This window comes from Muscardinus avellanarius (genome assembly GCF_963383645.1).
Source record: "Muscardinus avellanarius genome assembly, chromosome: 12".
NCBI classification, from domain to species: domain Eukaryota; kingdom Metazoa; phylum Chordata; class Mammalia; order Rodentia; family Gliridae; genus Muscardinus; species Muscardinus avellanarius.
Window position 1 is genome coordinate 26,349,031 of NC_137798.1, and position 23,960 is coordinate 26,372,990.

Consider the following 23,960-nt stretch of genomic DNA (forward strand, 5'->3'; position numbering starts at 1 on the left):
GAGCCACCTTCCTGGCCATAGTTCCTGGACCAAATGGCACTGGTGGCCATGCCTGAGGTGGCAGTGGAGGTGGAACTGGAACTCCAGGGCTTAGAGGACAGGCCACAGGACAGGAAAACCATGTACTGGGTGCAGAAAGATAGGGAACCCACTCCCACAAGCAGGGACAAGCAGGCTGCAGAATGACCTGGTCACCAGTGAGGAACAGCACTAGGCCCTCCAGAGACAGCTGCAGCCTCTTCAGGCTAGGCTGCAATTCCAAAGATGGGTGCTTAGGTGCACCTGCCAAAGGGAAAGGAGGAGGAAGGAGAGGATTCCCTCTGAGAATGTGAGAGGTGTCTATAATCTATGTCCCTCATACAAAGAACGAAGAGGAGAAATTCCTAGGGGGCCATCCCCGGGTAAGCACAATCCCCAAGCTCAGGGACAAGAGAAAAGCCACTAGAGACACAGCATGTAAGAACTCAGTGAAAAAGATAAAAGGAGGGTTCATATATCTTGGAGGTCCTCCTACAGAGCTCTCGGTTTCTACTCCCAGGGCCAAAGGGTAGCAGGTACAGAAAGCAGGCTCATGGGATGGTGGGATCATCTTTTCGAGGGAATGGGGAGAGCCCTGGGGAAGTGATGGTAGGTGAACAGCCAGGGACCAAGGAAAGAGCAGCAATATTCTGAGGGCCATGGGGGGCAAAGGGCTGTACCTGGTGGTGAGCCAGCAGCATGTGCTTCTTGAGGATGGCACGCTCAAGGAAGCCCTGCCTGCAGAAAATACAAGTGAAGAGCGGGCCCTCCTTGGGGTGGGTCTTCTGATGCTCCTCCAGGGCTGCCTGGGTGGGAAAGGTCTGGCCACACACTTCACAGGCCTTTCTGCCACTGCTGTCTCCCAGCTCCTTTCTCATGACTTCCTGCAAACTTCCTGCAACCTCCACTAAGGGGGTGCTGGGGCCCTCCCCCTCGGGGACAAGTGCTGTCACCGGGCTGGGGGTCCTCTCCGCTTTGCCCCCCTCCTCCATGCCTCCTGAGCCGTCACTGCTTCCCTGCTCCATCAGCTGGGGTTGATCCGGACAGTCAGTCGGAGGTGGAGGTGGAGGCAAAGAGGACTGCTGGGCCGGCTTCTCACTTCCATCAATCTCCTTCCCAGCCAGGGCTGCCGGCGGCGCCGTCCCCACCTCATCCTCTGCCCCGGATGCCTCTTCCGAGTCACCTCGCACTGATATTGCCTTCTCCCCTCCACTCTCCGAGCCTCTTCCTGCCAGGGAATCTTCATCGGTCACATCATCCTCTTCTTCCTCATCCTCGTCCTCGTCCTCGGACATCTCTTCCGGCGACGGCTGCTGTGACTGCTGCTGGGGGAAGCTCCCTGCCCCAGAGCCGGTGGACTGCTCAGAGCTGTTCTCCTGGGCAGCTCCTCCGCCCTCAGGGAGTGTGGTACCACCGTTGGGGATCTGGCCCCCCAGGTGCATCCGAACATGCTGCTGCAGCGTGACAGCATTAGTGAACTTCTTCTGGCAGATGGGACAGGAGTTCTGGGCCCGGGCAGCTGGACTGGTCTTGTGGCCCACGAAATGTGCACGCAGGTTGCCCCGAGTGGAGAAGGCTCTGCCACACACTTTGCATTTAAAGGGCCGCTCACCTCCGTGTTGGCCATAGTGCAGGCGCAGAGCGCGAGGACAGCTCAGCACCCGGAGGCAGATGACGCACTGGTTAGGTCCAGAAGAGGCTGAGGACGAAGGTGCAGGGGCGGAGGTGGTGGGGGCTCCTGAAGCAGTAGAGGCCACGGCCACGGCTCCCTGTCGATCAATCTTTTCTACCAGCTGCTGCAGCTTCGAGGTCTCAGAGGGTGAGGCGCCCAAGGGCTCCAGCACGTAGGGGAAGGGGAAGCTGCCAGTGGACTTGAAGTGGTTGGTCAGCAGTGCCCAGCTTGGCAGTGAGGTCACCAGCTTACTGAGCTGCATGCGGGCTGCTGTCCCACTTTCTGTCACTCCGCTGATGGCCGAGCCCTCACCCCCGGGAGGAGTGTTTTCATCAGCTTTGCTCTTGGGCTCCACGGCTTTCATGAGCACAAACTTATTGAAAGCAGGGAGCCCAGGAGCAGTGGCTGTGCCCGCTCCGGTGGACAGCAGTGTCAGGCTCTCTGTGGCACTGAGCGCTGCGGTGGAGGCCACCAGAGGCTTGCGTTCCACGCCCCCACCCGGCGTGGCTGCCTCCTCCTCGGCCTTCTCAGGTGGCACGGACATACCATAGGGCAGGCCGCTGCTGGTGATGACGTAGTCGAGGTGCTCTGGCACCGGATGTGGGTTCATCTGCACGTGTGGGTACTTCTCACGGTGCCGGTGGAAATGCACTTTGAGGTTGCCCCGGGTGGTAAAGCGGTTGCCACAGACATTGCACTTATAGGGCCTCTCACCCGTGTGGGACCGGAGGTGGATCTGCAGGGCACTGTCACTGCCAAAAACTTTGGCACAGAAGCGGCACTTGTGCCTTCCACCAGGCTTCTCCAAGGGACCCATCACTTCCCCATAGCCCAGCTCACCGCTTCCGTTCTTTGGCTTCAGGAGCCCTGGGGACGCAGTGGCCTCAAGGCCTCGGGCAGCCCCAAGACACTGTGCTGCCAGCAGTCCTGTGGTGCCTGGGAATGCCAGATGAGGCGAGGCAATCAGCGGATCTGTGCTGCCTGGCAAGGCGGGGGAAGGGGCAGGGGTGGGCTTGTGGCTTCGCCCAACCCCTCCAGCAGAGAAGGGATGCTGTGACCCCAGCGGGTGGTAAAGGTGGAAGAAAGCCTGCTTGGGTGTCTCTGCCCCTGAGGAAGAGGAGGAAGAGGAGGAAGGTGCCAGTGTCTTGCCAGTTTGGACAGGCTTGATGGGGCTGAAGAGGGGCAGCAGGGGTTTGCTGGAGGAGGTGGTCCCTGTCCCAGGTAGCTCGGAGGGACTGGCGGGGGCACCCACAGTCTGCCCTAAGGAGCCAAGCAGCAGCACCTGGCGGCAGATTTGCTCCGTCATCTGCATCTGATGGATCTGCCGCTGCTGCAGCACCCGGAGCTCTTCCAGGATCAGAGGAATGTTCAAGTGGCCGCTGCCTACCCCTGGGGGTGGAGGCGGCGGTGGCGGAGGAGGGGGTGCAGGGGTGGATTCTGGAGGTAAGGGGGTGGCTCCCAGTTTGGGGCTGGCTAAGATCAGGCCCCCACCTCCCCCAGCCGCTGTACCTGTGGCAGCGACCAGAAAATGCCCGGAAGACTCCTCTCCTCTCCGCTCTGGGCCCCAAACGGGGTCTGCCGGCCCAGAGGACCCAGAATCTGCGGGGTTGCTGTGCTCTGTGTCCATGGCTTGAGGACTACTGCGGCCCTCCGTCCGGGTTTCGGAGGCGGTGTTAGAGTTGTTGGGGTTCTCCTGGCCCCCGATTATCACCATTACAGGAGGTTCGGTAGAACATGCATTCTGGTGAGCAAGGAACTCGGCTTGGTCAGTGAACTGTGCGCAGCATTTGGCACAGACTTGGGGGTGGTCCTCCACGCTCGCATCACCTGGGGAGAAGACAAGGCGAGAGCGTGGGTCGTGCGGTTGGGCTGGGTGTACCGAGGCTCTAATTAACGAGCCCAGTAACCGCTAGTTGGGGGTGGGGAGATGAGCTCACCATTTTGCCATGAAGAAGGCTAGAGAGCTGTCTTGACCCGCGCGAATACAGAGAAACCCATGTTGGGGGGCGGGGGAGGGCATGCACGCTCTCCACCGCCACCCCACCCCATCTCTTTTCCAGCCCCCGGGGGGTGAGAATAGGTGTGAGAAATGCAGCCTATGCACAGAACCAAGCATTTTTATCCCGCCCACTGAAAGTCCTTACCCCCGCGTCCCCTCCCTCCCCACCTCTGCCCGAGCCTGGCCCTACCGCACCTCCGAGCTCCGCAGGCTCCCCGCAGGGCCCCCCGAGTCGAGAGCTCCTCCCGGCTTCGTGCGCCATGGTCGTGGGTAGGGGGGCGTGCAGGGCCGAGAAAGGTGGGAGACAATGGGGATCGGGACCGGGGAGGCGGCCGAGGCCGCCGGGGCTGCGGCAGCCTCTGCAGCCAGCGGCCCAGACTGCGGAGACGGAGATCGGCGGGGGCGGGGGCAGGGAGCGGCGCGAGGGGGAGGGGAGCGCGGAGGCGCGGAGGCGGGGAGGAGCTGGAGCGAGAAAGCTGGGAGAGGGGAGATGGGGGAGGAGAGTTTGCGGGGAGGAGCTGCTGGGGAGCGCGGGGAGAGCCAGACTGGGCGGGAGCCGGAGCACCAGGGGGGTGTGCGGGTGGGCGCCTAGAGTCCGCACGGGCTTCCCCAGGCGCAGTGACAGGTGTTGTGAGGGACGGCGGGAGTCCACCTTTCCGTGCCCTCTGCCAGCTCCCCCCATTCCCAGATGTCTTTGCCCAGGCCTCCCCCCCCACCCAGCTCTAAGGGCACAGTGGGAGACGCAGCCCTGCTCAATAGAGCAAGGCGATAGGCTTCTCTTATTTTTCTTTGGATAAAGGATCTGCTGTGCCTGGAAAACGTGGATTCCAGAGAGGGTGGTCTGATCTTAGAGGTCTGAAGCCAGAGGGAAAGGAGGAGCCCCAAACCTCTGCTCCTCACCTGCACCCCCCTGTACTCCCAAGTTAATTCCTCACTTCCATTCCCACCCCACCCCCATCCTCTCCACAAAAGAAGTTTCTTTGGGTGGACGACTGCAAGGTGGAATCTCCAAGGAAGTCATCCAGGACTCCTGTCTGGAATACTAAGCCCCTTTACTCCCTGCCCCTCCTCCCCAGAAAAACAGCTGAATGCCAGCTACTGCACACATCACCGGACCAACACCTAATTTACCGAGATCCTGCTGATGTTAGAAGCCATCTTTGTTTACTTATTTATTTAATGCCCTCTTCTCTTCCCCTGTCCTCCTCGGTCTTCCTCTCTCAGCACTTGCACGTCCCGGTTAAGGACAGTAGTTTGGGGAGGTGTTTCCCTGCACAGGCCTGTGGAGGCCCACCCAGCTCTAACCTAGGGGGAGGGGATCCAGAGACTCCAGAAACAATGGGAGAAACGCTGTGGGAGCTACCACAAAGCTTCCGTGGCTTCGGTGGCCCATTCAGCCCCAACCTGGTTTGGACCAAGGACTGCTCGCCACTGCAGAGGCTGCCTCCTGCTGGAGGGAGGGTGATAGGGTTAAGTAATATGCCTCGTGGGCTAGGTAGTCAGCATCCCCTTTCTTCCTCGCAGTGAGCTTCTCATTTCCTAAAATAATTTATCTTACAAGCAAGAAGTAATCACAGGGCCTTGATTTTTTGTTTTTGTATTGAGGGTGGAACTCAGGGGCAGTTTACCTCTGAACTACAACCACAGCCTTTTTTTACATTATTTTTAAATAGGGTCTTCCTAAATTGCTGAGGCTGACCTTAAACCTGCAATCCTGTTTCAGCCTCCCAAGTACTGGGTTAGAAGCACTCATCATCAGCAGGGCGTGGTGGCACAAGCTTGTAATCCCTGTGCTTGGGAGGCTGAGACAGGAGGATCGCACAGGTTCGAAGCCAGCCTCAGCTACTTAGTGAGGCTCTTAGCAACTTAGTGAGATCCTGTTGCCAAATAAAATATACAATAGGTCTGGGAGTATAGCCCGGAGGTAGAAAACTTCTGGGTTCCACCCCCAGTACCACCAAAAAAAAAAAAAAAAAAAAAAAAAGGAGCACTCATCATCAGGCCCAGCAAGGGCCTTGGTTTTGTGCTTTGCCTGGGCATCAGTAAATACACTTATTCTTAATCCAAGTTTTGTTTCTGCCTGGCTAGTAAACTGAGGCATGGTGGCCAGTCACACCATGTATGCCACCATTTCTCTTTTTGTAAGGAGAATTGTGTAGCTGTACTGCCTCAGAGACGTATTATGGGAACAACAACAAAAAAAATTAAATTTAAAACTTTCTTCCATGTGGTGCTGGAGATCAAACCCAGAGCCTTGCACAAAGCACTCTACCACTGAGCTACATCCCCATCCTGAAAAACTTTTTTTGGGGAAGGGTGGGTATTTGGGGATTGAACCCATGGGCATTGCACCTACACCCCAGCCCTATATTTATTTATTTATTTATTTATTTATTTATTTATTTATTTATTTATTTTGCGGGTCTGGGGATGGAACCCAGGGGCATTTGACCTCTGAGCTGCACCTCCTGCCCTATTTTTTATTCTTCATATTGAAACTGGGTCTCATTGAGTTGCAGAGGGCCTCACTAAGTAGCTGAGGCTATCTGTGAACTGCGATCCTCCGGTCTCAGCATATCTCAGCATAATGCGAATGCTGGGATTACAATGCTGGGATTACAAGCACGCGCTACCACTCCCAGCCCTATATTTAAAAAATTTTAAGCAGCTGGGCGTAGTGGCGCACTCTTGAAATCCCAGCATTTGGGAGGCTGAGAAAGGAGGACTGCATTTGCTGACAGCCTCAGCTACTTAGTGAGCTCCTTTGCAACTCAGTGAGACCTTGTTTAAAAATAAAGAATATTAGCCGGGCGTGGTGGTGCACGCTTGTAATCCCGGTGCTTGGAAGGTGGAGACAAGAGGATCGCGCAGGTTTGAAGGCAGGTCTGGGAGTGTAGCCTGGAGGTAGAAGGGTTTCTAGGAACCCCAGTACCACCAAGAAAAGAAAGAAAGAAAGAAAGAAAGGAAGGAAGAAAGAAAGAAAGAAAGAAAGAAAGAAAGAAAGAAAGGAAGGAAGGAAGGAAGGAGAGAATATTGCCAGGCATGGTGATGCACACTTGTAACCCCAACATTTGGGAGGCTGAGACCAGAGGATCACGGTTTACGGACAGCCTCAGCTACTTAGTGAGGCCCTTCCCAACTCAGTGAGACCCTGTGTCAAAAATAAAGAATAAAATATAGGGCAGAGGGTATAGCTCGGAGGTCAAATGCCCCTGGGTTCCATCCCTAGACCCGCAATAAATAAACAAATAATAAAAAAAATAGGGCTGTGGGTGTAGCTCAGAGGTAAAATGCCTCTGGGGTCCATCCAATACAGAAAAAAAAAAAAAAAGATTTTTAAACATGGTCTCTCTAAACTGCTGCCTTGCTAAATTGCTGAGGCTGTCCTTGAACCTGCTTGTCCATAAACCTGCCTGTCCACTCTCAGCCTCCAAAGTACTGGATTTACAGTTGTGTGTCATCACGTTTAGCTTGAAAAACTTTTTCTTTCTGTACTGAGGATGAAACCCGGGGCATTCTACCTTTGAGCTACACCCCCAGCCCTATTTTTCCATTCTTTATTTTGAGCCAGGGTCTCACTGTGTTGCAAAGGGCCTCGCAGGAAGTAGTACTGAGGCTGTCCTTGAACCATGGTGATACTCTGTCAGCCTCCCAAATGCTAGGATTACAAATCTGTGCCACCCGCACATTTTAAATGCTTTAAATTGGGGAGGGTGGTTTTAAACAGGGCGTGTGGCTCAAGCTTGTAATCCCCACATTTGGGAGGGTGAGACCAGAGGGTCGTGGTTCAAGGACAGCCTCAGCTACTACTTAGTGAGGCCCTTTGCAACTCAGTGAGACACCGTCTCAAAATGAAGAATAAAAAAATAGGACTGGGGTTGTAGCTGGGAAATAGAATGCCCCTGGGTTCCATCCCCAGTACCGTAAAAAATAAATAAAATATCCACTTTACTTTCAAAATAAATTTGTCATCTGTGTGTGTGTGAGTGTGAGTGTGTGTGAGTGTGTGTTGTTGGGGATTGAACCCAGGGTCATTCCATCTCTGAGCTACACCCCCAGCCCCTTTTCATTTTATTCTTTATTTTGAAACAGGGTCTCACTAAGTTATGGAGTACTTCACTAAGTAGCTAAGGCTGGCCACGAACCCAGATTCTCCTGCCTCAGCTTCCCCAATACTGGAATTATAAACTTGCACCACCATGCTCTACTTAAATTTGCCATCTTTACAAATTGAAACCATTTTACTCAACTGTGTTTTGAAATTTCAGATCATCTTAAGGATCCCAGCATTTTGTGGTTTTTATTTTTTATTTTTTTGGTGGTACTGGGGGTGGAACCCAGAGGCTTTCTACCTCCGGGCTATACTACCAGACCTATTTTATACTTTATTTGGATACAGGGTCTCACTAAGTTGCTGAGAACCTCGCTAAGTAGCTGAGGCTGGCTTTGAACCCGTGTGATCCTCCTGTCTCAGCCTCCCAAGCGCTGGAATTACAAGCGTGCACCACCACGCCCAGCTGGATCCTAGCATTTTGAATCACAGCTCGGAAACACTTGGCTCCGGGCTTCGTGCTTGCAGGCCAGGCCCTGAGGAGGAGGAAGAAGAGTTCCACTTCAGATGTGGCATGTTTCAAGTCAGCACAACCAGCACAACGTTGGATTATTTTTACAGATAAGGAAATTGAAGCTTCGAGAGGTTAAGTGACTTTTCCAGGTTCACACAGTAACTCAGTGAGGTCGGCATTTACAGTTTTGACTCCTGGCCAGTGCGTTCTCAAGAACATCACATTGTGTGGCTTCCCTGATGCTACAGAAAGAGCCTTGTGTGGCTCCTACCTGCCATTTGCTCTCTGGCCTGAGTAAAGGAGAGGGGATCAGATGGAGACTTTCTACTGAGCATTTGTTAATTAGCACTGAACATTTGATATCCAGTTGCTGTTTCTTTTCTTCTGACAAGAAAAGAAATACTTTTCTTTTCATCTTCTCCTGGGAAACACTGTCCCCTTTCTTGCTCTTTAATGAAACGCACTTTCTGATGCGTAATTTGATCTGCTCTCTTCTTTAAGGTAAATTTAGTCCCTGGTGAAAGGTGACAGATCAACAGGCCCCTGTAAAAGGAACCCTGCACTTCTCAGCACTTTGCACTCACTGTGGATCCTGAAGAGGGGAGCCGGATTCTTCCACAGACATGAATAAAGTCACCAACACAGGAACAAACTAAACTGGTAATGGTGTCCCTAGATAGCAGATAAGGTGAGGTAAGCTATCCTGGGTCACATGCAAAGTCTGGGCTGGATACAGGACTGACACCTGGACATGCATCTTTAAATTTGCAAAAGCCTGAAATGACTAAGAGGAAGGAACCAAGGTGGCTTCCCCTCTATACCTGGTGTCGCCTCACACTACAGCTTTAAGCTCAGCAGAGAGTGGTTGAAAGAACAAAGAGGAAAATAGATGGATTGTGTGTAGCAGGGTGGTATATCTGAACAGTGATTCTCAAACCCTTTGTCTATTAAGATTACTTCCAGGAGCCGGGCATGGTGACACACACTTGTAATCCCAGCATTTGGGAGGCTGAGACAGGAGGATCACGCATGTTTGAAGCCAGCCTCGGCTACTTAGTGAGGTCCTTTGCAACTCAGTGAGACCCTGTTTCAAAATAAAGAATAAAAAATAGGGAAAATAGGGCTGGGGGTGTAGCTCGGAGGTAGAATGCCCCTGGGCTCCATCAACAGTGCCACAAAAATAAATAAATAAGTAAATAAAAATAAAAAATAAACAAAAATTCCCATGTCTAGCTACACCCCAGACTAAATTAAGTAGCAGAGGCTGGCTTTCAACTTGTGAGATCCTCCTGCCTCAGCCTCCCAAGCATGGGGATTACAAGTGTGCACCACCACGCCTGGCCTGGCCTGGCCGACCCCCAGACTAAATTAGAATCTGTAAGGGTGGCATTAGTATTTTGTAAAGCTCCTCAGTGAGTCAAGGGGCTGGGAGCATAGCTCAGTTGTAGAGCCTTTGTTCAACATGAGGGAGGTCCCAGGTTCAATCTCCATCACTAAAAGAAATGACAAAAAAAAAAAAAAAAACCCAAAAAAACAAAAAACCAATATACAGTCAAGGATGAGAACTACAATATTAGAGGATTGTCTTTCCCATCAAACCTTCTGGCTCCTGAGCTAACCCTGGCCCAAACTGAGAAGCAAAAGGAGCTGCCCAAGCCAGGTGTGGTGGCACACACTTGCAATTCCAGGACCTGGGAAACTGAGACGGGATTAGGGATTATCACAAATTTGCTGAGGGCAGCCTCAGTAATTTAGCAAAGCCCTCAGCAATTTAGCAAGACTCTGAACTTAAAAAGGGCGGGGGGGTGGGGGGGGTGGGGGTGGGGGGGGGTGGAGGCAAGCGTGGTAGCGCACACTTGTAATCCCAGCACTTGGACAGCAGAGACAGGAGGATCGCACAGGTTCGAAGCCAGCCTCAGCTACTTAGTGAGACCCTGTTTCCAAATAAAATATAAAATAGGTCTGGGAGTGTAGCCTGGAGGTAGAAAGCCCCTGGGTTTCATCCCCAGAACTGCAAAAAGGGGGGTGGGAGGGCCAAGTGTGGTGGCCTCCGTTTCCATTACTTGGGAGGCTGAGACAGGAGGATCACAGGTTCGCAGCCAGCCTCAGCTACTTAGTGAAGCCCTCTGCAACCTAGCCCTGTTTCAAAAGTAAAGAATAAAAATAGGGCTGGGCTGGGGGTGTAGCTCAGAGGAAGAATACCTCTGGGTTTAATCCCCAGGACCACAAAAATAAATTAAAAAAATAAAAATAAATAAGTAAGGCTGGGGAGTGTAGTTTGTCAGTAGAAAGCCCCTGGGTTCTACTATCCATAGTAAAAAAAAAAAAAAATAGTAGCTACTTATTGCCAAATCTTCCCCTTACCTTGTTCACAATCACAATTTAGTTTTCATGTATCCTATCCTGGTGAAAAATCTGTTTCCATGAAGAGAACTTCATATAATTTATTTATTTATTTTTATTTTATTTTTATTTTTTTGGTGGTACTGGGGATGTTATCCCCCAGGGGCCTTCTACCTCTGGGCTACACTCCCAGACCTATTTTATTTTATTTTATTTTATTTTTTTGTGGTACTGGGGTTCCTGGAAGCCCTTCTACCTCTGGGCTACACTCCCAGGCCTATTTTTACATTTTTATTTGGAAACAGGGTCTCCTAAGCCAGCGTGTGGCTGGCTTCGAACCAGCGCGATCCTCCTGTCTCTGCCTCCCAAGCGTGGGGATTACAAGCATGCGCCACCACGCCCGGCTTCCCAGACCTATTTTATATTTTATTTGGAAACAGGGTCTCTTAAGCCACCTGAGGCTGGCTTCGAACCTGCGCGATCCTCCTGTCTCAGCCTCCCAAGCACAGGGATTACAGGCGTGCGCCACCACACCCGGCTGGAACTTCATATAATTTACATCTGACTATGAATTTCAGCAACTGTATTGTGTGTGTGTGTGTGTGTGTGTGTGTGTGTGTGTGTGTGTGTGAGAGAGAGAGAGAGAGAGAGAGAGAGAGAGAGAGAGAGAGAGAGAGGTGGACTGGGTCAACAACACAGAGGCATTCTACCTCTAAGCTACACCCCAGCCCTATTTGTGTGTGTGTGTGTGTGTGTGTGTGTGTGTGTGTGTGCACACGTGCGGTATTGGGGATGGAACCCAGGGGCATTCTATCTCAGAGCTACACCCCAGCCCTATTTTTTATTCTTTATTTTGAAACAGGGTCTCACTGAGTTGCAGAGGGCCTAATTGGTAGCTGAGGCTGTCTGCGAACAGTGAGCTTCCTGTCTCAGCCACCCAAATGCTGAGATTACAAGTGTATACCACCACACCCAGCTAACTAAAATTATAAAGGAAATAATGCTGAAAGTATACATATCCCGAGGAAAGCAATACAGTTGCTTAAATTCATACTCAGATGTAAATTATATGAAGTTCTCTTCATGGAAACAGATTTTTCACCAGGATAGGATACATGAAAACTAAATTGTGATTGTGGACAAGGTAGAATGATTTGTACACTTCATGTTAAGTGACAAAAATATAATGATTCCAGAATAGAAATATCTTAGGTCTCCAGGCGTAGTGGCGCACACTTGTAATCCCAGCATGCGGGAGGCTGAACTGGAGGGTCGCGGTTCATGGACAGCCTCAGCTACTTAGTGAGGCCCTCTGCAATTTAGTGAGACCCTGGTTCAAGATAAAGAATAAAAAAAAAAAGGCAGGGGTGTAGCTCAGAGGTCGAATGCTTCTGGGTTCCATCTCCAGACACGCAAAAAAAAAAAAAAAAAAAAAAAAAATTAGATCAAACATTAAGAAGGGTTTTAATACCAGGTTTGCTGATACATGCCTCTAATCCCAGTACTTGGATTGGAAGGATCACAGGTTAAAGAACAGCTCAATCTAGGGAGACTCCCTGCAACCTAGTGAAACCCTATTTCAAATAAAAAAAAGGACTGTGGGAACTAGATGTGGTGGCACACACTTGTAATCCCAGTATTTGGGAGACTGAGACAGGAGGATCGTGGGTTTGCAGCCAGCCTCAGCTACTTAGTGAGGCCTTCCTAGTAAGGCTGTTTCAAAATAAAGAATAAACACAATGAGACTATTTCAAAATAAAGAATAAAAACCAGGGTTCAAGGTGTAGCTTAGAGATAGAATACTCCTGGGATCAATCTCCAGTAGCTGCCCTCCCCAAAAAAGGGCTGTAGGCCTGGAGGTAGAATGCCTCTGGGTTCAATCCCTAGTACCACACCAAAGGGAAAAAAGGGTCTTAACATTTTCTCTGAAATCATTGGACTCAACACACATGAAATTCATATCATTTTGGAGGCAGAAGGGATTTTACAGATCTGACCTCATGGAGCACCATGATTCAGACCTCAGTTAAATTCAGTTGAAGTCTCAGCTTTAGGCCTTTCTCACCCTTGTGAGCTTGCAAAATTTTCTTTTGTGTGTGTGTGTGGGTGTGGGTGGGTCTGGGAATGGAACCCAGGGGCATTTGACCTCCAAGCTACACCCCCTGCCCTATTTTTTTATTCTTTATTTTGAAACAGGGTCTCATTAAGTTGCGGAGGACCTAAGTAGCAGAGGCTGTCCACGAACCTCTATCCCTTGGTCTCAGCCTCTCAAATGCAGGGATTACAAGCATGCACCACCACGCCAGGCTGCAAAAGTTTGTTAATCCATCTATCACTCTCTCTTTCTCTGTGGTACTAGGGCTTGAACCCAGGGGCATTCTACCTCCAAGCTATACACCCCCGCAGCCCAATTTTCATATTCTGTTTTGAAACAGGGTCTCCCAAGGTTGCTGAGGGCTCACTACATGCTGAAATTGTTCTCAGTTGTGCACACCACGTATGGTTTTTGTTTTTGTTTTGTTTTTGGTGATACTGGGGTTCCTGGAAACCCTTCTACCTCCGGGCTACACTACCAGATCTTTTTTTTTTTTTTTTTTTTTTGCAGGTCTGGGGATGGAACCCAGAGCCATTCGACCTCTGAGCTACACCCCCTGCCCTATTTTTTATTCTTTATTTTGAAGCTGGGTCTCACTGATTTGCAGAGGTCCTCACCAAGTAGCTGAGGCTGTCTGTAAACCGTGATCCTCCGGGTCTCAGCCTCCTGAATGCTGGGATTAAAAGCGTACCCCACCATGCCCAGCTCCAGACCTATTTTTATATTTTTATTTGGAAACAGGGTCTCTTAAGCCAGCGATGCTGGCTTCGAACCTGCGAGATCCTCCTGTCTCCGCCTCCCAAGCGCGGGGATTACAAGTGTGCGCCACCAGCCCGGCACTTACAGTTTTTCTTAATCCTTTAAGGGTTAGTTTTTATTCGTTTTCGTTCTTCCTCCCTCCCTTTTCCTCTTCTTTCTTTCTTTTTTCCTGCTCCTCCTCCTCCTTCTTCTTTTTGTGGTACTGGGGATTGAACCCAGGGCCATTCTATCTCTGAGCTATACCCACAGCCCTTTAATTTTTTGTATTGAAGCAGGGTCTCACTAGTTTCTGGGAGTCTTATTATGTTGCTGAGGCTGTCTTAGAACCTGTGATCCTCCTGTCTCAGTATCTCAAGTACTGAGATTACAGGTATGAGACCCCATGCCCAGAGGGATTTATCTTTTTTTATTTTTTATTTTATTATTATTATTATTTTTTTTTGTGTGTGTGGTACTGGGGGTGGAACCCAGAGGCTTTCTACCTCCGGGATATACTCCCAGACCTATTTTATATTTTATTTGGAAACAGGGTCTCACTAAGTTGCTGAGAGCCTCACTAAGTAGCTGAGGCTGGCTTCGAACCTGTGCGATCCTCTGTCTCAGCCTCCCAAGCATGGGGATTACAAGCATGCGCCACCACGCCCGGCTATCTATTTTTAAAATAAAGAGTATTGTCGGATATGATGGCATACACCTATAACCCTAGTACTTGGGAGGCTGAGACAGGAGGATCACAGGTTTATGGCCAGTCTCAGCAATTTAGTGAGACGGTTAACAACCTAGTGAGACCCTGTTTGTTTTTTTTCTCAGTACTGGGGATGGAACTCAGGGGCATTGGAGCTATATCTCCAGCCCTATTTGTTATTCTGTGTGTGTGTGTGTGTGTGTGTGTGTGTGTGTGTTACTTACTGAAGGTAGAACCCAGGGGCTTTTCTACCTCCGGGGTATACTCCCAGACCTATTTTTTATACTTTATTTGGAAATAGGGTCTCACTAAATTACTGAGAGCCTCACTAAGTAGCTGAGGCTGGCTTTGAGCCTGTGCAATCCTGTCTCAGCCTCCCAGGCCCGTCTGTTATTCTTCCCTTTTTTTTTTCTTTCTTCTTTTTTGGTGGTACTGGGAGTGGAACCCAGAGGCTTTCTACCTCCAAGCTATACTCCAGCTATATTCCCAGGCCTATTTTTAAAAAATATTTTATTTGGAAACAGGGTGTCATAAATTGCTGAGAGCCTCACTAAGTAGCTAAGGATGGCTTTGAACCTGTGCGATCCTCCTGTCTCAGCCTCCCAAGTGCAGGCGTTACAAGTGTGCACCACCACACCTGGCTTATTCTTTATTTTGAAACAGGATCTTACTTAGTTGCAAAGGACCTCACGAAGTAGCTGAGGCTGTCCAAGAACCATGATCCTCCTGTCTCAATCTCCCAAGTACTGGGATTACAAGCTTGCACCACCACGCCCAGCTTCGAGATCCTATTTCAAAATAAAAAATAAATTGGGTTGTGGATGTATCTCAGAGATTTAAAAAAAATCCTGGATTTAATCCCAAGCACCACAAAATAAAATGACATAAAATTATTATTATTATTATTATTATTATTATTATTATTATTAGTGGGACTGGGGATGGAACCCAGGAGCCCTCTACCTCTGGGCTACACTCCCAGACCTATTTTATATTTTGTTTGCAGACAGGGTCTCTTAAACCAGCTGAGGCTGGCTTCGAATCTGCACGATCCTCCTGTCTCAGCCTCCCAAGTGCAGGGATTACAAGCATGCGCCATCACTCCCGGCTGACATAAAATTATTTTTAAAATAAAATTGTGAAGCTGGGCGTGGTGATGCACACTTGTAATTCCAGCATTCGGTAGGCTGAGACTGGATGATTGCGGTTCGTGGACAGCCTCAGCTACTTAGTGAGGCCCTCTGCAACTTAGTGAGACCCTGTTTCAAAATAAAGAATAATAAAAAAAAAAAAAGGGGCAAGGGGTATAGCTCAGAGGTCGAATGCCCCTGGGTTCCATCCCTAGACCTTCAAAAAACAAATAAATAACATTGTGGCCAGGTGTGGTGGTGCATGCTTGTAATCATTATACTTGGGAGGCTGAGACAGGAGGATCACAGGTTCACGGCCAGCCTCAGCTACTTAGTGAGGCCTTCCACAACTTAGTGAGACCCTGTTTCAAAATAAAGAATAAACAGCTGAGCATGGTGGTGCGTGCTTTTGGGTAATTCCAGCATTTGGGAGGCTGAGACAGAGGGATCCCGGTTCGCAGACAGCCTCAGCTACTTAGGCCCTTTGCAACTCAGTGAGACCCTATTTCAAAATAAAGAATAAAAAATAGTGCTGGAGATGTAGCTCAGGGGTAGAATGCCCCTGGTTTTATCCCTGGTACTGAAAAAAAAGAAAAGAAAAAAGAAAAGCGTGGTGGCGCACGCTTGTAATCCCAGCATTTGGGAGGCTGAAACAGGAGGATCGCAGTTCTCGGTCAGCCTCAGGTACTTAGTGAGGACCTCCACAACTCAGAGAGACTCTGTTTCAAAATAAAGAATAAAAAACAGGGCTATGGGTGTAGCTCGGAGGTAGAATGCTCCTTGGTTCTATCCCCACTACAGCAAATAATAATAATAATAATAATAATAATGAATAATAAAGAATAAAAATAGAGCTGGGCTTGTATCTTGGAGGTAAGATGCCCCTGGGCTCAATTCTTAGCACCATAAAAATAAATAAATACATAAAATTGTGGGATATGCAGGGAGTGGTGGTACATGCCTATAATTTCAGTACTTGGGAGCCTGAGACAGAAGGACACAGGTTCAAAGACAGCTCAGGAATTTAATGAAGCTCTCATCAACCTAGCAAGATCCTGTTTCAAAATAAAAATACAAAAAGGATGGGGGTGTAGCTTAGAGATGTCATTGGGTTCAATCACTGGTACTAAATTAATTAATTAATTAAAAAGTTAAAAATAAAATGGGGGGACAAGCTGTGCGTGGTGGTACATGCCTGTAATGCCAGTACTTGAGAAACAGAGACAGGAGAATAGCAGGTTCAAGCACGGACTTAGAGGCACAGGGAAGCCCTGTTTCTCTCTAAGTTGCTGAGGCTGACCTTGAACCTGAGAACCTCCTGCCTGAGTCTCCCAAGTACTAGGATTACATGTGTACACCATCACACTGGTCTAGAGGCCCTGTTTCAAGACAAAAAGCAAAAAAAAAACTAGAGATGTAGCTTGGAGGCAGAATGCCCCTTGGGCTCAATCCCCCATAACATTAAAAAAAAGAAACTTAAAAACCAAATTAGAGAGTTGGTCTGGGGATGTAGCTGAACGGTAGAGCTCGTTCTTGCCTAGCAAGTGTTGGCAAGTGTTAGGCCCTGGGTCCATCACCAGGCCACATACCAAAACGGGGAGCATTTATTTATTAATTAATTTATTTATTTTTGTGGCACTAGAAATTGAACCTGGGGGCATTCTGAATATCTCTATACTACACTCCCAGACCTTTAATTGTGTGTGTGTGTGTGTGTGTGTGTGTGTGTGTGTGTGTGTGTGTTACTGGGGATGGAACCCAGCAGCATTGTACCTCTGAGCTACACCCCCAGCCCTATTTTTCTTTATTTTGAAACAGTCTCACTGAGTTGCAAGAGCCCTCACTAAGTAGCTGAAGTTGGCTGCGAACCGCAATCTCCCATCTCAGCCTCCCAAATGTTGGGATTACAAGCGCACACCACCAAGCCCAGCCTCTTTTAATTTTTAAGTTAGTTAATTAACTAATTAATTTTTGTTTTGTTTCTGTTTTTTGCAAGTGTAGGAATGAAACCCAGGGGCATTCGACTTCCGAGCTACACCCCCAGCCCTATTTTTTATTCTTTATTTTGAAACAGGGTCTCAGTAAGTTATGGAGGGCCTCACTAAGTAGCTGAGATTGTCTGGGAACCGCAATCCTCCTGTTTCAGCCTCCCAAATGCTGAGATTACAAGCGTGTGCCACCACGCCCGGCTGATCTCACTGAATTGTGAAGAGCCTCACTAAATAGTTGAGGCTGGCCGCAGGCCTGTAATCCTCCTATCTCAGCCTCCCAAGTACCGGGATTGCAGGTGTGTGCCCCCATGCCTGGTTTGGGGTGGGGGTTATTGATAGGGCAGTTGGAAGAAATAAAGGAGAAGAAATGAAAAAATACACAAGCACTAAACGGGCTGTGGTGATGTCTGTAATCTCAGTACTTGGGATGCTGAGGCAGGAGGACTGCAGGTTCAAGGACAGCCTTAGCAACTTAGACCCCGTTCCAAAATAAAAAATAAAGTAAAATAGGGCATAGCTTAGAGGTAGAACACTCCTTCTGGGTTCAATCTCCAGTACCATCAGACCAAAAAAAAAAAAAAGAACAAAAAGAGCGGAGCATGTAGCTCAGTGATATAATACTTCTGGATCAAAATGGCCTAGGACAGGACCTGAATTCTTCACCATTACTAGCCATAAAAGTTCTTCTAAAACATTTTTGGGGAAGAAGGACCTGCCCAAAGTCACACAGCCTCAGGGTCCAGGCGAGACTGAAAACCACATTGTGTATTTCCTTATCCAGTCCTCTGTAGTCTTAAGTTCCTTCCTTCCTTCCTTCCTTCCTTCCTTCCTTCCTTCCTTCCTTCCTTCCTTCCTTCCCTCTCTTCCTCCCTCCCTTTCTTCCCTACCTCCCTCTCTTCTTTTTCTCTCTTTCTCTTTCTTTCTTTCTTTCTTTCTTTCTTTCTTTCTTTCTTTCTTTCTTTCTTTCTTTCTTTCTGTACTAGGTATTTAACTTAGGGACATTCTACCTCTGACTACAACCCAGCCCTTTTATTTTGCAGGTCTGGAGATGAAACCCAGGGGCATTCTACCTCCCAGCCCCAGCCCCAGCCCTATTTTTATTCTTTATTTGAAACAGGGTCACACTGAGTTGCAAAGGGCCTAAGTAGCTGAGGCTGTCCGCGAACCGCGATCCTCCAGTCTCAGCCTCCCAAATGCTGGGATTACAAGCGTGCACCACTATGTCTGGCTCCCCAGCCCTGTTTTTTATTCTCTATTTTCAAACAAGGTCTCACTAAGTTGTGGAGGACTTCACTAAGTAGCTGAGGCTGGCTGTGAACTTGTGATCTTCCTGTCTCAGCCTCCCAAGTACTGGGATTACAAGTGTGCACCTCCACGCCTGGCTTGAGTTCTTTTCTATGTATTCAGAAATGTGTTCTTTCTGGTCCATACCCTGGAAGAGGGAAGACCTACAGCTGAACATCCCAAGGGCCTCCGCTCATCACCCTGAGAAGTGAGACTACTTCTACATGTGATGAGAACAGACCCTTAAAACTCTATTTTTGCCAGGCTTGGTGGCACACACTTGTAATCCCCGTGCTTGGGAGCCGGAGACAGGAGGCTCGCACAGGTTCCAAGCCAGCCGCGCTGGCTTAAGAGACCCTTTTTCCTAATAAAAAATTATAAAATAGGTCTGAGAGTATAGCCCGGAGGTAGAAGGGTCCCCAGTACCACCAGAAAACAAACAAACAAACAAACAAAAAAACCAACTCTATTTTTGAGCTCGGTATGTGGTACATGCCTGTAATTCCAATACTTGGGAGGCCGAGACAGGAGGATCACAGGTTTGAGGACAGCCTCAGCAATGTGGTGAGGCATTCAGCAACTTAGCTAAACCTTGTTTCCAAACAAAAAAAATGAAAAGGGCTGGGGGTGTAGCTCAGAGGTAGAATGCCCCTGGGCTCAATCCCCAGTATCACGGAAACAAGACAAAACAAACAAAAAACCTCTATTTTTGCCTTCTTTCTCCTTTTGCTGTTCTTGCTGTCTGCCAACTTCTGTCTAAGTACTCCTTTCTCTGTCTAGATCTCCTTGGCTGTTGTCCTGGTTTCTCCTTCTCACTAAATATCTGGGTTTCTGATTGTTTCCTTTATTTCCCAGATGTACTCGTTTGCATTTTCCCCAGTTACATCCCTTCTGTTCTGTAATTCAGATTTCTAGACTCTGTAGGGAAGAGGGTTCCCCCCCCCCTCTCTCTCCAGAGTTTTCAGGTAAATAGACTATTTCCTGCTCATCACTTACGTGCAATAATTATTGTTAGGTTTTGGTGTTCTAGTCAGGAAGCTGGGCAAAATCAGGCTGAAAAACTGGTTTTTCAGACACTCTCTTGGCCCTCTCCTAGGTCACTGCAGACAGGAAGCTTTTAAAATCTGCAACAAAGCTCAGCATCTGCTCGTTATATATGGTAAGCTTTTTTTTTTTTTTTTTAAAAAAAAAAAAAAAAAAAAAGAAGGCAAGCCCGGCGTGGTGGCGCACGCTTGTAATCCCCACGCTTGGGAGGCGGAGACAGGAGGATCGCGCAGGTTCGAAGCCAGCCTCAGCTACTTAGTGAGACCCTGTTTCAAAATAAAGAATAAAAAATAGGGCTGGGGGTGTAGCTAGGAGGTAGAATGCCCCTTGGTTCAATCCCCAGTACAGCAAAAAAAAAAAAAAGAAAAAAGAAAAAAAGCAGGTGAGACCTAGTAAAACTTCAGGTCATAAGAGCAGCCTAGGAGGCTGGGCGTGGTGGCGCACGCTTGTAATCCCCGCGCTTGGGAGGCCGAGACAGGAGGATGGTGCAGGTTCCAAGCCAGCCTCAGCCACTTAGGGAGACCCTGTTTCCAAATAAAATATAAAATAGGTCTGAAAGTGTAGCCCGGAGGTAGAAGGCCTCTGGGTTCCACCCTCAGTACCACCAAACAAACAAAAAACAAAGAGCAGCCTGGGGTTCTTTTGCTTGCAGGGGGACTCTGATGAGAAAACCCTCAGGTGTCCTCAAGGCAGACCTTAACAGAAGTTACCAATGCTTTCTTGCTCCTTGCATCTATTTTTGCCTTTCATAGCTCAAAGGCAAAATTTCGCCTGAAATTTGTTGCTTCCACTGGGTGCAAGCCTTTCTCACTGCTAAGGGAATGGCTTCCTTACAGCATCCCCTGCCTCCAACTGTTCATAGCCCCAGGTGGGAGCTCTGCTTTCTCAAAGGCCTTGGGAAGGGCTTGAGAATTCAAGGCAGTTGCTAAAGATACCTTTTGACTCCCTCGGAGACTTTCCCTCAGCTGTGGTATGGGGAATGGGCTAGCAGATGGGAGGAAGGAGAGGAGAGGAGAGGATGCTCTGGGGGTGCAAGTGGGTGTGCGATTACACCAGCAGGGGGGCAGGCCTGTGAGGCGGCTGAGGCTTCAGGGGAAGTCTCTGGTAGAGTACAAGGAGGAAACATCGGCCTATAGCAGCATTAAGGAGGGTTAATGTGTCTCCCGAGGAAGGAGCCACCAGCATAGAACCTCAGAATGAGGGCACAGTGGGATCCCCGCAGAGCAGTGAAGGCAGCTGCTAGGAGGATGTGAGGATGCGTCCTTCTTCAAACACAGCATGTTTGTTACGGCGGTTCCATTGCCCATGGAGCACTGATTTGACCTGAACTCATTTTGTTTTTTATAATGGGCAGTTTAATCCATAATTAGTTTTTTGGGTGTTTTGTTTTGTTACTGGGGATTGAACCTCCGAGCTACACTCCCCTCCCCACGTAGGGTCTCACCCAGTTGCTGAGGCTGGCCTCAAACCTGTGATCCTCCTCTCTCTCAGTCTCCCAAGTACTGGGATTATAGGCATGTACCACCACCCCTGGTTCCATGATTAGCTTAAATCACTACAAATACATTATCCTCTAGCTTTTTAGGAACAGGTCTCCTAAAGAAATACTAAAGTTAGCCAAGAGGCTTCTGAGCTTTGGACATATTTCAGCACTGTGGGAAGTGTGGCCACACATAAAATGATAATAGCAACGCTCTCAACCTAAGTGCTTATTTTATGTTAGGTACTTTACTACATGTACTAAGTTCTTTTTTTTTTTTGCGGATCTGGGGATGGAAACCAGGGGCATTCGACCTCAGAGCTACACCCCCTGCCCTATTTTATTTTATTTTTTATTCTTTAATTTGAAACCGGGTCTCATGAGTTGCAAAGGGCCTCACTAAGTAGCTGAGGCTGTCTGTGAGCCGCGATCCTCCGGTCTCAGCCTCCCGATGGGGTTACAAGTGTGCTCCGCCACGCCCAGCTCTAAATACTTCTTTATACTGGCTATTTTTCCAAAGGCTTTACGTTTATTAACTCATTTCGATTCTCAAAAACCTAAAGAGGGCCGGGTGTGGTGGCCCATGCTTGTAATCCCCTCGAGCTTGGGAGGCGGAGACAAGAGGATCGTGCTGGTTTGAAGCCAGCCCCGCTGGTTTAAGAGACCCTGTTTCCAAAAATAAAAAAGTATAAAATAGGTCTGGGAGTGTAGCCCGGAGGTAGAAGGGCTTCCAGGAACCCCAGTACCACTAAATAAATAAATAAATAAATAAACCCTAAAGAGGTATCTAGGATACTTATCTCTACAGATGAGGAAACTGAGAGGTAGGAAGGCAAAGTAAAATCAACCAAAATTGCACAGCTGAAAGCCGGGTGTGGTGGCACACGCTTGTAATCCCAGCATGCGGGAGGCTGAGACTGGAGGATCGCGGCTCACAGACAGCCTCAGCTACTTAGTGAGGCCCTTTGCAACTTAGTAAGATCCTGTTTCAAATTAAAGAATAAAAACTAGGGTAGGGGATGTAGCTCAGAGGTTGAAAACCCCCGGGTTCCATCCCTAGATCCGTTTAAAAAAAAAAATTGTACCACTGACCACATGGTGGAGTTAGGACTTGGCAGAAAGCCAATCCTGAAAGTCTAGTTTAAGCCCTAATTCTAATAGCTGGTGGTCTCAGTACTGAGACTCATCTATTTGCTAAGTAAACAGTTGATCCCTAAGTCAGGACTTCCAGATTTTCACAGTGTGAGCACGTGTAGCCATACTACCATCAAGTATGTCCACAACTTACTTGATCCCAAGGATTACCTGGACACTCGTGAAAGTTACCCTAGCTCAGATCTGTTCACAATCAAGAAGGCTTAAACACCCCCCTTCACGTACAGTCTGCTGGGGCATGTTTGTAATCCTGGTACTTGGGAGGCTGAGGCAGGAGAATCGCAGGTTTGCGGCCAGCCTCAGCTACTTAGTGAGACCGTGTTTCCAAATAAAGAACAAAATAGGGCTGAGGGTGTAGCTCGGAGGTAGAATTCTTCTAGGTTCAATCCCTAGTACGGAGGGAAACAAACAAACAAACAAACAAACAAACACCTCCGAAACCCTGATCTACTGAAGGGACACCACCAGCCTGAGCACTGGAAAGTCAAGTGTTTGTCCTGACTTCTGCTCTGAGGCTTTGCACAGGGTCAGTCCCAGAACCCTCCTCCTCGTCTGCTTCTCGCTTCCTGGAATGTTGTGAGAACACATTCAATTTCCCTCCTCATAAAGAAAATCTCTAATTAAAAAAATGCACGGCTGGGCATGGTGGTGTGTACCTGTAATTTCAGTATTTGGAAGGCTGAGAGAGGAAGATTGCAGGTTAGAGGCCAGCCTCAGCAACATAGTGAGACCCTATTTCAAAAAATAATAAAGAGGGCTGGGGATATAGCTCAGGGGTAGAGTGCCTCTGCGTTCAATCCCCGGTAATATCCTTGTAAAATGATATGCATATTTTAACAGGTATGTTAACTTGCACTTTTTTTTAAGCTTGCCCTCTCTTGAATCACAGACCCAAGCCCCTGGTGCTAGCCTGTCCCCCAGCCTCCACCCCAGATGACAGGGACACACACCCCAAGCCAAGCTGCGTTCTGACCGACATTAGCTTTCTCCCTCTGGGAGCTGCGATCGGCTCAGTTCAGCACAACAATGAGAAACTTTTTTTCCTCTCCTCCCTCAGGGGAACCTTCACGTTTATCCAATTCATTCTCTTGCAACCCAACTCTCCAGAAAGGAGAGGGGGGAAATCCCACCCCTAAGAGACGGGTCTTCAGGTCTGAGGACGTTACTTAGCAACGGCACAAAGGCCAGTTTGCAGAAGGGGACCTGGGGAGAAAACTCTTGGGTGGGGAGACGGGGCCAGTTTGAAAACTCCATTTCATCCAGAGAAAAACAAGGAAAACACAAACAGAAAGAGTCCCCGGCACAGCCCAGGGGCTCTCCCGGCGCGGCCCCCGCCCGCCCCCGCCCGCCCAGGTGCCCCCGCCGGCCGCCCCGCGCCGCGGGCACCCACCGCTCCCCGGCGCGCCGGGACCCTCGCGCTCCGAGATCAGCTGCTGCGGCTTCCGCTGCTTGCGCCGAGACATTCCCGGGGACCGCGGGGTGCGAGGGAGGGGCGACCTAGTGTCCACCGGGTGCCCCGGCCGGGTGCCCCCTGGGTCTGGAGCCGAGGGACGCCGCTCTCCCGGTGCGCCACTGTGCGCAGAGACCTTCTCCGTCCGCAGAGACAGACGCCCTCTGGTTCTCTGTCCCTCTCTCAATCTCTGCGAGTCTTTAAAGGGGAGACGCCCCCTTTTTCCCCTCAGCTTCTTCCCTAGGCTTCTGCAGCTCCCATTGTAAAAGCAAAAATCCTAATCTTTCCGC

General features: G+C 49.1%; 1 protein-coding gene across 2 annotated transcripts; it reads right to left on the reverse strand.

The window, feature by feature from the left end:
- Nucleotides 1–569: 569 nt before the first annotated feature.
- SALL2 (spalt like transcription factor 2) lies at nucleotides 570–23,683 on the reverse strand (the record flags this gene model as incomplete). 2 transcript variants are annotated; one of them, XM_080707992.1, is made up of 2 exons in its annotated part: nucleotides 570–3,517; nucleotides 23,611–23,683. In XM_080707992.1, 2 exons carry the CDS (start codon nucleotides 23,681–23,683, stop codon nucleotides 570–572), a joined length of 3,021 nt encoding a protein of 1,006 aa, XP_080564118.1. The 2 variants fall into 2 exon arrangements, with proteins under 2 accessions (XP_080564118.1, XP_080564119.1); XM_080707993.1 differs by lacking the exon at nucleotides 23,611–23,683 and adding an exon at nucleotides 3,885–3,951.
- Between the last annotated feature and the right edge of the window lie 277 nt (nucleotides 23,684–23,960).